Here is a 14,929-nt window from a genome sequence, read left to right on the forward strand (position 1 = left end):
AGGGGACTTGGCACAGGAGAGATCTGAAGCATGAGGGGGCTTGGGAGGAGACCACATGGTGAGGAACTGTGGGTGGCCCCTAGGAACTGAGAGCAGCCCAGGCCCCCGGGTAATAGCCAGCAGGAGGGTTGGGGGTGGGATTTAGCCTGACACCTGCTGGGCGCAGCTGAATTCTGCCAGTCACTTGTGAGCTTGCAGGAGGATCCCGAGCTCCAGAAAGGAATGCAGCCCAGGGGACACACAGATTTCAGCCTGTGGGGCCCCGGACAGAAAACTCGGTTTGGTTGTGCCCAGGCTTCTGACCTACAGAAGCTGTCAGGCAACATGCTTTTGCTGTTTTAAGCTGCTAAGTTTGCCATCATTTGTTACATGGCAATAGAAAATGAAAGCACCACCTCTTCCCGACTCGGAGGAAGTTGTATTTTTTTCCTCCTTTAAACGCATAACTGGCAGCAGCCGCGATAGTTCCGAATGTCCAGGTAGGTCCTGAAATCTTGTCAGGGTAGGTCCAGAGCTTTGAAGTTCAAGGGTGGAAACAGCAAGCTGAGCACAGTTCACACAGCTTCATGTGCTCCTCCCAGTTAGTTCTCCAGAAGTTGCATTTGGAGGCTGAGGGCGAGAGCAGCAGGGATTTCAAGCTGCATGAACACTGGTTCGGTACTCTGGGAAACCGGGAGAGAAATGTATTTCGTTCTGCTAGTTGGAGGATTACATTAAATTCAGAGCCCAAATCTTTAGGGAGGGAAAAAGACAAATTGAACTGCTACTGGGAGCTGGTACCAGGCTGCTAGGAAGCTGAAGTCTATGTGTCAAAAAGGATGCTTGTCAGAAAGGGGGATGTTTTCACTAGGGAAGGATAGCCTGGGGTGGAGGGCGTGACCTTGATCTTCAGGTTGCTGAACATGGCACACCAGCAGGTGTGCTCACCTAGGAGCGGATGGAGTGCTTTGGGGGAGAGACAGCAAGCTCCCTAACCGAGAGGTGTTCCAGAGACAGAGAATTTAAGCTTCACGTGGGAGGCTGGACCACAGGGGTGGTTTAATCATATCAGAACCACCTGGGGGGCTTAGGAACGCAGATTCTCTGGGTCTGTGGTGAAGCCCGACAATCTGCCTTTTTCTTTTGAAAAACCTTAATGAAACTGCTGGTCTGGGGGTGACCGAAGGAAATACAAAACAGAACAACTTGTACGTGCGTCTAGAGGAGGACGTGTCTTCCGCCCAGAGCCCCGCAGATCCCAGGGGGACCCGGGGTGTCGTACAGGCTCCCCACTTCCTCGCCCTCAGCTGCCCCACCTGTCGGGGCTGTTCTCCCCTAGGAGGGCCCCAAACACACCTCGGTTTGGACCCCCACCCTTGAGAAAGCGTTGCCTCAGCTTTGTTTAAATTCCTCCAAAGCAGACCCTGAGACAAGGGCGTGGCGCTGGGGGGTTTACTGGGGAGGTGGTCCCAGGAAGCACAGTGAGAGGGGGAGCGAGGCGGGGGGGGGGAAGCCAATAAAAAGTACTTTAGCGAACAGTTCACTTCTGTGGGCAGTTGGGGCTCACTCCTGTTCGGGACCCTCCCAGGGACGGTGAGGAGCACATCTCAGAACGATCCAGCAAGGAGCAGGGAGAAGCTGGGGGGCTTTCTCACGGCGCCCACCCCCCACTGGATGAGGCTGCCTTGCTCACTGTCCCTGGGGCGGGAAACCGCCTGCTGACCAAGAAACGGTGAGAACACCACCGAGGCGGTGTTCAGTACATTTCCTCCTCAACCCCCATCACGCTGCCATCGACCTCCCACCTTACAGCCCGAAGCTCAGCAGCAGAAACGTGGAGAGGCCCCCTGGGGCCGGCACGGCTGGTGGACGGCGGACGCCACCCACCCACCCAGCGCTGTCTGATCCCAACGTCATCTCAGGCCCAGGACTCCCCAGAGTCTGGTGGCAGAGCACAGGATCATTTCTGGTGCTAAGTGGGTGAAAAAGTGAAATGCAGTTTGTTTCCAATGTATTTAAAGGCCTAGTGGAGTAAATATATAAACTATATGGAACCAGGGATTCCATGGCTGTTATTTCTTAGGAGCAGGAGACTTTTTTTTTTCAACAAGTAAGTGGATTGAAAGTTAAAGAGAAAGATGAAATAAATAACGGGAAAGGTATGTGTGGACCCAGCCTCACTGTGCGGACGGTGAGTGAAGGACGAAGGGGACGCGCTGCCCTGGACCAGCCAGGTCGCATCTCTCCTCGGGGGCTGGAGAGACCCAGGTTCGCTCTTCGGGGGAGAAACCCAGCCTCAGGGTGAGAGGGGGGCCCTGCGCGCTCCGCCCAGGGGCCTCTCGCTCTATCACAAACACGCGGTCTCTCTCTCCCATAAAACACTAAAGGCTTTAAGTTGCTGGAAACCCGAGGTGTGTGAAAACAAGGAGGGGGAAGTGGGGGGAGGCCCTTTGAGGGGGGGCAGCCTCGAGGAAGGTCCCGCAGCGCATTTTTTCCTCTGGCCAATACCGGACCCACTGTTCCCGAATTTGATTCCTGGGGAAAAATGTTTCACGTGTTAAAAACACAAATATTTATTTTCTTTTCTCAATGTATATGCTGAACTTCCAGGTCTCCTTCCCCACAAGCCCTTGCTCTCGCTGTGGGATGTGAAAGCTGCCCCGTTTTTGGGGGGGTGGGGGTGGGGACCCATCTCTGTTCCTGAAAACTTACCTGAAGCATATTTCTGTGGCTCTGCTAATGAGCAGAGAAGGGACCCAGAAAAGGCGCCTGTGTTCCTCCGAGGAGTCCATAGGACTGCCATTCAGAGCCGGAGCTGAAAGAGCCGTTTCATGGGCCCAGCTGCCGCCCCGGCCAAGGGAGCGTGGTGCCCTCAGCTCTGGACACGGCCCTGTCCACGGAGAGGGGGCGGCTGGCGAGGGGACTCGAGCTCACGTTCTCCTCGTCCACCCTCAGCAGGGCCACGGGGAGAGCGCTCGGCCTCTGTCACCGTCGGTCACCACTGCTGACTCCGGTCTGACTCTGCATCACTAGTTCTTTCTTTAGTTCATTTCTTCACTTGCATGCCACATGCCCCGTTCCAAGCAGCATGCTGCGTCCTGGAGATTCAGTGGGGACCGGGACAGGCGAGACCCCTGCTCGGAGGGGGCTGACCTGCTCGGGGGGTGGCAGGTACCGCACTCATAACACAGTTTGGGGAAGCCTTAGATACCACAGTCATCACGCCCCCCGTCGTCTCTGGGGAAGAGAGTTAGACTTAAAATGTGCAGAGAGAAAGGAAGCCAGCAGGCCGCTGGTTTGGGAGTTGGGGAGGGCTGTATGAACAAATGAAACAAAACGAGGAAGTTGGAGGGAAACACTTTCAATTTCCTCGCTCTTTAAAACGGGGGCAAAGGGCACTGAGACCTGAGTTCCAGGCTTGGCGTAGCCTCGAAACAGGCTGGGTGGCTTCAGACAAGTCACGACCTTCTTTGAGCCTCAGTCTCCTCATCTGACAAATGGGCTAATAGACTCGGATCTGCTGGCATCACTCAGGTTTGTTGGGAGAACAAAGGAGTAGGGCGGTAGAGCGAGTGACCACCACTATTGATGAAGGCCGCGAGAGTTGGCTGGGTCAGCTCTGCCCAGCAGTCATTTTACAGAGAATGTCTGTACATTTCCTTTTGTTATGGCATAATTTACATAGAGTGAAGTGTGCAGGTCTTAGGTGGTAACGATGCTACCCCCTGGGAAAATGAAAGTTGGCCCCCATCTCCACTTCTGTCCTGTCATTGCCTCCTTTCATGGTCTCAGTGAGGCGGGCGGGCCAGGAACTGCTACTCCCATTGCCTGATAACAAGTCAAGGCTCAGAGAGGTTAAGTCACCAGCCTCAGGGCACACAGCTGGTCAACGGTAGAAGTGGATTTGATTCTGGGTCGCTCAGGGGGGCCAAGCTCACACTCCTTTCACTCTGTCCCATCGACTACTGGACCTCGATGCGGCTCAGGGACCACTGGGGTTATGTTCCTTTACTGAAAAGCCTGCTGAAAAGCCTTTATTTTTTTCTCTTCTGTGCAAGACTCTGGGCTGGGCCTGCGTGCAGAGATGAATCAACCAGATTCTTACCCACTCACAGATGAGACAGACAATATATGAAAGCAGGGAGAGGGGGCATAGCCCAGGGTAGCGGGGAAGAGGTGGCCATGGAGAAGGCACCCACCTGGGGCCCCATACTGGCAATGCCACTTCTCAGCTGTGTGACTTCAGACAAGTTACTTCACCTCTCTGTTTTTCAGTTCCTCATCTGGGACATGAGGGTGATAATACTAGCTGCCTCACAGGGTTGTCGAAAGAATTAAATGAGGTAGTTTGTGTAATTCTGTCCTTCCAATGAACTCTAGGAGGTAGGTGCTGTTAGCACCCCATTTTCAGATGAGGAATTGGAGGTGAAGGGACTTGCCTGTGGTCACACAGGTGGTATGTAGCAAATCCAGCAAACCTGGTCCAAATCTGTGCTCTTAGCTGCCTTCTCTACTGCCAGGCACGTGCCAAGTGCTAATGTACACGCTACTGCAATTATGATCTTGAGAGATTCGGTTTGGCAGAGTGAGTGCCATGAAAAGCATTCTGGGCAGGTTGCCCTGTACGTGCGAAGACTTGGAAGAGAACTTGGAGAGTCCAGGTGTAGCTGGAGAGCATGGTGTGCACGGAGGGGCAGGGGACAGTTGAGCTGGAAAGGGGGGAGTGTGTGCAATGAGAAAGTGGGGTAGAAATTGCAGGTAAGAGAAGAATCTGGGTGTGGGATGAGGGTGCAGAGCAGGGCTGGGGCGTGAGGCCCTGGAACTCAGTTTCCCTGGACCTAGAGTGGCAGCTTCAGGGCAGCACAGGTTCTGGCCCTGGGGGAGACGCCCTCCGCCCTGCAGCTGCAAGCTCTGGTTGCTTCTGGAGGCAAAGGAGCCCTTGTGGTCGGAGGGGCCTCTCCAGCCCAGGCCAGGCAGCTTACTCCCTTTCCCGGCTTCCTCCCTTCCCTCTCTGGAGGGAGGAACACACACACACACACACACACACAGACACACATACACAAACACACCTCCATTTAGCTGGGCCCCACCCCCCACACAAGGAGGCCAGGGGCAGGGCAGGGCCTCCTGGCTGGGAGGCTGGGCAGCAAGGTTGATAAGACCAGGAGCCTGCTGCCCTCCACAACTGTGCCGGCTGCTGCCTGTGCTGCTAGGACCATGAGGGTCGTCTTTGGTGCCAGCCTCGTGCTCTGCGGTCTGCTGCTGCTGCTCCTGGTCCCATGCACACTTGGCCTCACCCCACAGCCCAGAGGTGAGGGGTCCTATGTGAGGTGGGGGACAATGGAGGAGTGGCCACTGACCAACAGCCTGGGGGACTGGGCACTGAGATGGGAAGAGGTTAAATGGGATCCGAGATGAGGAGAGGGGCAGGGAGGCAGGGTGGCCAGCAGGCTAGCACAGGGGCAGACAGAAATGGTGACACTCCTGAGAGCCAGGGCAGGGGTGGCCCTCAGTCTGTTCTGTCAGGGGACATGAGCGAGCTGCTCTCTGGAGCCCCGGCGTCTTTCCTGGGGTTTCTCAGCCCTGGGTTGCCCTCAGGGACCGTGCATGCTGCAGGGACTGCTGTCTCTGGGGTCGCTGAGGGCAGGAGCTCCACAGAGAGCAGCTGAGGTCTGGAGCTGCACCAAGCCCAGCGCTGAGCTCATGGTTCTGTGATGAGCCTACTGCCGGGATGGGGGGTGGGGGTGGGCGAGACTCCAGTTCTGCTCACTAGTCCTTGGGCTCCCTGCATGCTGTGCCACTTCCAATTTCAGCCTTGAGTATTCTCAAATGCCCAGCTCTTCCTGTACAGATGGGGAAACTGAGGCTGGAGCGGGGAGGACCTACGACCACACAGTGAGAGAGCCCCAGAGCCTCCTGGCTCTTGATTCACTGCTCTACATGGTGGCCATTTCCCTTTCCCTCTCTGGACCTCAGTTTACCTACTTTTTGTGCTCTTAGCTAGTGGGGACCAGGGAGTGGCTGCAAGGCCATTTCTAAGGTTCCCTGAGTAACTCTGGTGCCTGGATTTAGGGCATGGTGTCTGGGAGCCGGGCGAGCTGAGCAGACATGCTGGCTCCTGTGCCTTCCTACACTCTTCTTTGGGAGAAGGCAGCTCAGTTTGAACTCAGTTCACTTTGGATTGAGCCCCTCTGGCCACAGACCCAGGCCAGTGACTTCATCAAGCAGTAGCCTTCCTTCCCACTGAACAGGTGAAACGGAAGCTCCTAAAGGTGCAGAGACCTGCTCAGGGCCATTGGGTGCCTGAGCCACTATTTGAAGCCCCCTCTACCTCACTCCGGTTCCAAGCACATCCCAGCAGATGGTGTTGCCTTCCACTGTGCCTGGAAAGACAACTTTCATTGGGGTTGTGTTTTGGGGGCAGACCTGGACAGCTTGCCAAGGCAGCTACTAGAAATTTCTGCCCCTTCTCCCTGCCCTTGGACACCAGCCGGCAGGCTGCGCCAGCCTCAGGAGACTGAGTCCACTTTGCTGATTTGTTTTGATGTTCAGATGAAAGAGGCCGTATCGACAGAAAACTGTGCTGGGCCTCAGGCAGGTCCACCCTGGAGGGCCCACCCTCAGGGCCCGGCTTCCCAGACTGGAGAAACAGCTGACCCTTGTTTACCTAGCGACTCTGGGCTCAGACCTGAGAAGTGGGCTGGAGAGGCCGCCCTCGCCTTCGCGGCTCCCTGAACACCCACTGCGTGCCCCACCCCCTGCGCCCAGCCTGGTGCGCGTTTTCTCATCCTCTGAGGATGCTGTGAGGACAGGGTAAACAGTTCATTGTACAGATGAGAAAACTGAGGCTCAGAGAGGTGAGGTGAGTTATCCGAGGCCAAAATGTGAGCCTCTCCTTCCCAGGAGCTGAGCTTGGGGTCTTGAGCAAGTCGCTTGGCCGAGTGCCCACGTGCTAGCCAAGGCTCCAGTCCAGTCCGCTCTGCCTGGGGCCTCAAGTCTGGACCCAAGTAGCCCTACGCTCTGCTCCTTTGTCTGAGTGTTTTGGCCCCGCCTCCTGACCTCTGCCTCTGCTCTTTGTCATCTCCCCCCTTCCCCTCCCAGGGCACCTCTGCCGAACCCGGCCCACGGACCTGGTGTTCGTCGTGGATAGTTCGCGCAGTGTACGGCCCGTGGAGTTTGAGAAGGTGAAGGTGTTCCTGTCGCAGGTCATCGAGTCGCTGAACGTGGGGCCCAATGCTACCCGGGTGGGCGTGGTCAACTATGCCAGCTCCGTGAAGCAGGAGTTCCCGCTGCGGGCCCACCTTTCCAAGGCCGCATTGCTTCAGGCCGTGCGCCGCATCCGGCCGCTGTCTACGGGCACCATGACTGGCCTGGCCATCCAGTTCGCCATCACCAAGGCCTTGAGTGATGCCGAGGGTGGCCGCGCCAACTCCCCCGACATCAGCAAGGTACGTGCCCCCTCCCCGCTGCTGGGGTCCAGCTGTTTGCAGGCTGCCACTGGTGCTGAGAGCTTTGCCGGCATACACTGGAGTTCTGCCCACACCCCTACGAGGTGGCCATTTACAGATGGGGAGCAGACCCAACCAAGAGAGGTAGCAGAGCTGAACCCTGCTTTCCCCATCCTTCTGACCCCCAGTGAGCATGGGATTAGTTCAGTTTACTTGACCTTGGCTTCACAGCCAGTCTATCTCCTTGAAGGCAGAGTGAGAGAGTTCCGATGTTTACATGACAGGTAAGGGCATGGACACTGCCACCAGCCTGAACGGTTCAAGTCCCTGCTCCACTGCACTAGCTTCTGAGTGAGTTACTGCATCTCATGTGCCTCAGTTTCCTCACCTATAAAATGGGAGTAACACAACGCCTGCTCAAGGGGCTCTCGGGAGGGCCAAATGAATTCATAAGCACAAAGTTCTCAGAAGCCCCGTGTAAGTATTAGCTATTAAAAAATATAAGCCTTAGAGCAGGGGTCTCTAACCCCTGGGCTGTGGACTGGTCCGTGGCCTGTTAGGAACTGGGATACACAGCAGCAGGTGAGCAGTGGGCTGGCGAGAGGGAAGCTTCTTCTGTGTTTACAGCTGCCCTGCATGCCTCCCATCACCGCCTGAGCTCTGCCCGCTGTCAGATCGGCGGCGTCAGATTCCCACAGCAGCGTGAACCCTGCTGTGAACTGCGCACGTGAGGGTCTAGGGTGCACGCTCCTCATGAGCATCTAGTGCCTGGTGGTCTGAGGTGGCGCTGAGGCAGTGATTGCTAGTGCTGGAGAGCGGCTGCAAATACAGACCGTCATTAGCAGAGAGGTTTGACTGTACCAAGAACACCCCGAAACCCTTCCCCGCCAACTCCCCTGGTCTGTGGAAAAGTCGTCTTCCATGAAACCAGTCCCTGGTGCCAAAAAAGTTGGGACTGCTGTCTTAGAGGGGAGGGGCTCGGGCAAATGAGGCGGTTTCCCAGACGCACCAGTTGGTAAGGGCTCCAGGCAGAGTGCTGAGAGTTTCCACAGACCCGTACCCATGTGACACTTTTAGGACTCGGCCCAGGGCCTGTGAGTCCAGCCAGGCGTCCTCTCTCCTGCTGGTCCTGCACAGGCTCTGGCACCTTCCCATCACTGACCGCCCTGATTGGACTGAGGACTCGCCATCTGCCTGCCCGGGGCCCCAGCCCAGGCAAGCCCTCTTTCTCACCCCCTCATGTACGCCCCCTCTGGCGTGCAGTACACAGTCGAGACGTGAGGGCCGAGTGAACACAGTGCTGCTTAGAGGTGGTGTCTCTGCTTCACAGAGGAGCAATCCGAAGCCCAGGGAGCTTAAACAGTGGTGGAAGTGCCCCCAGACGGCAGCATATAACCCCAGTCATTGCGGTCCTCAGAGAAAAGACACATCGGGCAGCCTGTTGGTCTTATTGTGTGGGTGGGTGTCAGTTACAAGTTTTGACATGAGGTTGATGGTCAGGGACTGGGAGGATGTGGTGGCCCCGGGCAATCCTAATGGAGAGAGAGAGGTGAAAGGGATGGTGGAGATGTCTGCGGAGCTAACCGTTTCACCCCAGCTCAGGCCAGTGGCCTGGGGTGGGCCAGTAAGGAGAGTTTCTCCACTAGTTGGAACCGAGACAGAGGTCTGGGGGAGCTGTCACCAGACACTAGGGGATCAGCCTAGAATTTACCTGTGGGAGGTCCTTCAAGGTGGATTGAAAGTCTCAAAACTGGGTTGCAGGGGGACTCAAGGAGATGGGGCCTCAGAGGAAGGCATGTGGCAGTGAGTCGTCTCAACTGGATTGTCAGTGCGAGAAGCCCCAGCCTCTGGAGAGGAAGAGATTGTGCAAGCTCACTCCCCAGGGGACCAGGGCAGTGACACCACAAGTAACAGTTCCCCTTCCTGGCTTCTTACTCTGAATCATCTTACTTAAACCTTTCCTAGATGAAGAAATAGAGGGTCGGAGGTGAGCTGGAACTTGTGGGGTTGCATTTCTAACCTGGGCCTTTCTAAACCACCAGGGCCAAGAGTGGGGACCCAGGAATCAAGCAGATCCAGGTCAGAAGCAGAGAAGCAGCCAAGGGGCTGGATGCTAAGTTCTAGACTCCCGTAGAGCTGTGAGGACCCAACTTCAGGGCAGGCTCAGGCACTGGGCGATGAGGGCCAGGCTCAGCGCCAGCGTCCCCTCCTGGCTCCCTTTCCAGGTGCAGAACAGGGGAGCCTTATGGGAGGACAGCAGTCATTTCCTCTGTGGAAAGGACAAGTAGCATCTGGGAATGGAGAGAGAAAAGGTGGCATCTACGGGGTACTGTCTCCCTTTCTCTGCCGCCCTCTGGTGGCCAAAATGCAGAACTGCGTGGCGTTGGGCACATTTGCTTGGCCGCTCGTCTCAGAGGCCCCCGGTCTGGGCGGGGGAAGGCATGGCGCTGACTGGTGTCTGCCTGAAGCAGGAGACATCCAGAAGCCCGTCAGATGGGAGAACACCTCAGCCTTGTCTCTTTTAGTCAGAGGAGACCTGTCTTCTCTTCCTCTAGCCTTTTTCTCTTCCGTGGGGCAGAACCCTGGCGGGGAGTTAGATTCACCTGCAACCAACTAGCCTCAGTCACTTCTGCCAGCGGTCCCGGGGCTTACTGGAGGGCTAAGCGCCGCGGGGGGGAGGGGCGTTCCTCACACGTTTCCCCGTGTGTGGCAGGTGGTTATCGTGGTGACGGACGGGAGGCCCCAGGACAGCGTGCAGGATGTGTCTGCCAGGGCCCGGGCCAGCGGCATCGAGCTTTTCGCCATTGGCGTGGGCCGTGTAGACAAGGCCACGTTGCGCCAGATCGCCAGCGAGCCTCAGGAGGAGCACGTGGACTACGTGGAGAGCTACAGTGTCATCGAGAAACTGTCTAAGAAGTTCCAGGAGGCCTTCTGCTGTGCGCGGGGCGGGGCCGGGACAGGGGCAGGCTTGAGGGGCGGGGCCATGCGGGCGGTGACCTATAAGGGCAGGGACTGAGATAGAGCGAGGATCTGGGGCGGGGCCAGGGCTGGCCGGGTAAGGGGAGGCTGATTCGGGAGCGGATCCTCAGCCTGGGTTGAAGGGAGTTGGGGAAAGGCGATGCCGAGACCCCGTTTATATGGTAGGATCCTGCCAGGGATCTAGAAGAGGCGGGAATCCAATAAAGAGAGGGCCTGGAAAAAAAAATCTTTGCGTGTTTGGATGTCAGTGGGAGCAGTTAGGTGCCAAAGTGTTCTCTTGATGCCGGAGGGTCTGTGGGGCTTGGGCACTGGACAGGAGAAGGTTTAGAGTCCTTCGAAGAGGGGAGATGGCTTGTGGGCAGACTTAGGAATGTGACCAATCAGAAGGGGCGGGGTCAGGGCAAGGACTTTTCCCCATTTGTAAAAATGGGTCTAAGAAGACCATGTATATTATTGTGAGAATTCCATGCAGTAACGTGTGGCATAGCGCTCAATAGGTGGTATTTAACAAATTCTTGTTGAAAGTCATGCATGTGGTGCTCTTCGCTGCATGTGCTGTTCTAGACGCTTGTCATACAGCAGTGAACAGAACGGAATGAAAAGCTCCCGCCCCTGTGGCCTTTGCCCTTTTAGCAGGAAGTTTCAGTTTTATCATCAGCATTATCACCTTCTTCAGAGATGTCAGCCCCAGGGCAGTGATTCCAGCATCTGGAGGAAGCTCTGGGGCTTGGGCCTCATGTAGTTGAGAGCCGCAGGTTCCCTGAGTGAGGGCTCATCTTGGCTGAGATATTCGAGGTTCTGTGGCTGTGAGATTTTGAGTCTCCTCTTGTCCCCACAGTGGTGTCAGACCTGTGTGCCACAGGAGACCATGACTGTGAGCAGGTGTGCATCAGCTCCCCGGGCTCCTACACCTGCGCCTGCCGCGAGGGCTTCACCTTGAACAGTGATGGCAAGACCTGCAACGGTCAGTGGGGCTGGACACAGGCAGCCACAAAGAGGGTGGGTCAGGGAGGGGGTGGAGGCTCAGCTCAGAGGGAGCCTTCCCACGCTTTGCCTCTGGACCAATCTGCAAAGGCGATAGATTCCTTCTAGAGTTTGATGTCGGCCGAAAATTCTCTTCTGATTTCCCCTTTTGATTTAGTGGGTGGTGGGTTTAGTGTGGTGGAAGGAGTCACATAGTCTTGAGTTCAAATCTTGGTGCCACTCCCCCTGAGCCTGGTGATCTTTCAGTTTTCAGTGATGTAAAACAGGCCAGGAACTTTGGCTTTGTAGAGGGAGCTTTGAGGACAAGATGGGGTGAACCTCAGCACAGAGCCAGGTGTGTGGGAGGTGCCCGGCCAGTGGTCAGAGGGGCGACTGCCTTTCAGCTTCGTCTCCTTGCCTTTTCATACCCCCCAGTCTGCAGCGGTGGTGGGGGCAGTTCTGCCACCGACCTGGTCTTTCTCATCGATGGATCCAAGAGTGTGCGGCCGGAGAATTTTGAGCTGGTGAAGAAGTTCATCAACCAGATCGTGGACACGCTGGACGTGTCAGACAAGCTGGCGCAGGTGGGGCTGGTGCAGTACTCGAGCTCCGTGCGCCAGGAGTTCCCGCTGGGCCGCTTCCACACCAAGAAGGACATCAAGGCGGCTGTGCGGAACATGTCCTACATGGAGAAGGGCACCATGACCGGGGCCGCCCTCAAGTACCTCATTGACAACTCCTTCACCGTGTCCAGTGGGGCTCGGCCTGGCGCCCAGAAGGTGGGCATCGTTTTCACCGATGGCCGGAGCCAGGACTACATCAATGACGCTGCCAAGAAGGCCAAGGACCTTGGTAGGTGCTCCCTCCTGGACCCTGAGCAGCAGTGATGACCAGGGGTACACGGCAAAGCCCAAATGTAATTTATTTTAGTGGCTATTCTGGTCAGTGCTCGCAAACCAGCTTCAAATCAGAATGAGAAAGGATCGGCTCAACTATGTCTTTCTTATACGGGTGACAAAACCGAAGCCCCAGAAAAGTATGTGGCTTGTTTTGAGGGTCCTTTAGTAAGAGGAACTTTTCCAGTTGAATGTTCCCAAGGACATACCAACTGTTGGAAGGCAACTGTTACCCACTTTGGGATAAACCTGAGCCTTAGTTTTAGTACTGGTTAAGTGAGGATAATAATAAATAATAACCACTGGATGATGGTTGTAAGAGTTAAATGAGATTATGGAGCTGCCAGTGTAAAGAGTTAGTGCTGGTCTGACACAGCAGAATATTGATAAATGATTTCCTCAATGTCTTTGTCTCAGGCATTGTGCCTGCAATTCCAGCAGTTTCCACCAGGAGGCATCTGGGGTTGATTTCCTGGGCATCCTGCAAGTGGCTGAGCCATTGCTGCTTGTCCCCATCACCATCCTTACTGGTCTTGGCTCTCTTGGCAGGCTTTAAGATGTTTGCGGTGGGCGTGGGCAATGCCGTGGAGGACGAGCTGAGGGAGATCGCCTCCGAGCCCGTGGCGGAGCACTACTTCTACACAGCTGACTTCAAGACCATCAACCAGATTGGCATGAAGTTGCAGAAGAAGATCTGCGTGGGTGAGTGAGGCCAGGGCTGGCCTGGGTGGGAGGGGCAGGTGGGGCTCTGGGGGTGGGGCATGGAGCCATCCCGGAACTGGACATGGGTGGGGAGCAGCCAGAGCTGGGGTGGCACCACGAGCTGGCAGAACCTGGATCGGGGCCGGCCAGCTGAAGTCTAACTACCAGCACACGTATATTTTCTGAATGCTCATTACATGAATGACACTGTCCTCAGCGCTCTCCAAGGACTCAGTCGTTCAATTCTATTTGGTAGGAACATTTTTATCCTCACTTCACAGACAGGAGCACCAAGGCCTGAGGGGTAGAACAATTGTTAACAACCGGAGAAGCTGGGATTTGAATCCTTGTTGCCGGAGGCCTTTATCAGGGCTCTGGGCAATCAGGAAGACATTCAGGGGTGGCCCTCCGACTCTGAGAGCCATGTCTCAAGAATTCCACGTATCTCTGCCCCCTCGGGTGTTCTAGGCCACACCCTCCCCTAGACTCCCTAGTCCTGGCTCTGGGCAGTGACTACTCTGCCTCCATGACCTTGCCTTTCTCTACTTCCGGTCCACTCCAGAGGAAGATCCGTGTGAGTGTGAGTCCATTGTGAAATTCCAGGCCAAGGTGGAGGGGCTGCTGCAGGCCTTGACCAAGAAACATATCCTTTTCCAGAGGCCGACGTAGGGAAGGGGAGGGGCCAGAGCATTGTGGGGAGGGGTGAGGGGGCTGCTTTGTGTGGTGGAGCCGGGGCAGGCTCCCCTTTCCCTGCTTCCTACTGAAGACTAGCTGGGTTCTGGCTAGATAGGCGGACACCAGCTTTGATACCCACCCCGTCAAAAGTAGTGGCTTCTAGAGGGTAAACGGAGAAACTGAGGCAGAGTTCAAGATCTAGAGACAGACACAGAGTCCTGGACACATTTAGGAACACATGGTGCCTGGGGACACCCTTCTTCTCAGACTCTTGGTGACATGAGCAACACCAGCCCCCCGCTCTGATGGGCCTGGTCAGGACTAGGTGGGGGACCCAGCGGGCCGAAACCTGCACCTGCACAGGTCTGGGTGTTCATGGCCATCGCACTGGCTGCGCTTTGGAGAGCAGCACCATCTGAGGCCAGTAGTTGGGTAAGGTTCGGGGGGGCGGTGGTGGTGAGAGAAGGCCCTGAGAGGGGCCCTCGGCAGGAAACAGGAAGCGGGGGCCCTGAGTGCGGGTGACAGTCCCCCACTCCCTTCTCTGTCAGCCTGCGCCTCTCCTTAACTCGGGGCCCACTGGAGGCTGTGAGTAAGCGGCTGGCCATCATGGAGAACAGGATCGTCTAAGGCCGCTGGTCCCCGCTGTGGTGTCTCCCCCTCCCGGCCCCAAGCACAGCTCACCGAGTCCCGCGTGTGTTCCCTAGAGCCCTGAGTCTAGTCTAGCTTTGTCCTCTAGTGAGGGGTGTATGTGGGAGGGCCAGGCCCCTGGGTGGTTCCGGGCCTCTCCTCCTCCCACCGTTGATCCCTGCTCAGGGGAGTGTGTGTTGAGTGTGTCTGCTGGGAGGACGTGGTGTCTGCGAACACCGGCGTGAGTGTGTGTACACGTGTGTGCCTGAGGGCCAGGGCATGTCTGGGAGCAGTGCAAGAGCAAGCACAGGAGCGTGAGTGTAACTGGGACTGCATTTGCATTTTTTAACCAAAAGCTTAATATATTCCTCTTTCTAGTTACCCCTTCATGACTGTGAGTGCTGTGAACCTCTTCTGAGTTCTCTGTTCCTTTCTGAAAACAATTAAAATGGGATTTAACTAAAGCACTGAATGGGCCCGAGGCAGTGTGGTTTTTTGGGGGGCAGGGGAAGGACGGACGAGGGGGACTGCTGGGTGGTGGCACTGATAGAAAGGGACAGCGATGACAGCGACAGCTCCAAACCCCAAACCCGCTGACGTTTGTCCTGCCTTTCAGTGACACGTTCATTTCCACGGTCTTGTTTCATGATCCCAGTAGCG

The 14,929-nt window shown here is 56.2% G+C and overlaps 1 protein-coding gene across 1 annotated transcript; it reads left to right on the forward strand.

Moving 5' to 3' along the window:
• The first annotated feature begins 309 nt into the window (after window positions 1-309).
• On the forward strand, window positions 310-14,269 carry MATN1 (matrilin 1). The gene is made up of 8 exons (XM_053660725.1): window positions 310-479; window positions 7,081-7,427; window positions 10,141-10,363; window positions 11,245-11,370; window positions 11,805-12,221; window positions 12,815-12,967; window positions 13,530-13,632; window positions 14,191-14,269. The coding sequence occupies exons 1-8, from the start codon at window positions 383-385 to the stop codon at window positions 14,267-14,269; spliced, it is 1,545 nt and encodes a 514-aa protein (XP_053516700.1). The 5' UTR covers window positions 310-382.
• The last annotated feature ends 660 nt before the right edge of the window (window positions 14,270-14,929 follow it).

Source organism: Artibeus jamaicensis, unplaced genomic scaffold (genome assembly GCF_021234435.1).
Source record: "Artibeus jamaicensis isolate MK-2021 breed Jamaican fruit bat unplaced genomic scaffold, CSHL_Jam_final scaffold_847, whole genome shotgun sequence".
Lineage (NCBI taxonomy): Eukaryota > Metazoa > Chordata > Mammalia > Chiroptera > Phyllostomidae > Artibeus > Artibeus jamaicensis.

What these genes read in the sequence shown, in the direction of transcription:
- MATN1 (XM_053660725.1), top strand. Translation starts at nt 383, where the DNA reads ATGAAAGCACCACCTCTTCCCGACTCGGAGGAAGTTGTATTTTTTTCC. An exon ending in CGATAGTTCCGAATGTCCAG is followed by an intron (nt 480 to 7,080) that starts GTAGGTCCTGAA and finishes TTCCCCTCCCAG; the next exon opens with GGCACCTCTGCCGAACCCGG. An exon ending in TGATGGCAAGACCTGCAACG is followed by an intron (nt 11,371 to 11,804) that starts GTCAGTGGGGCT and finishes CATACCCCCCAG; the next exon opens with TCTGCAGCGGTGGTGGGGGC.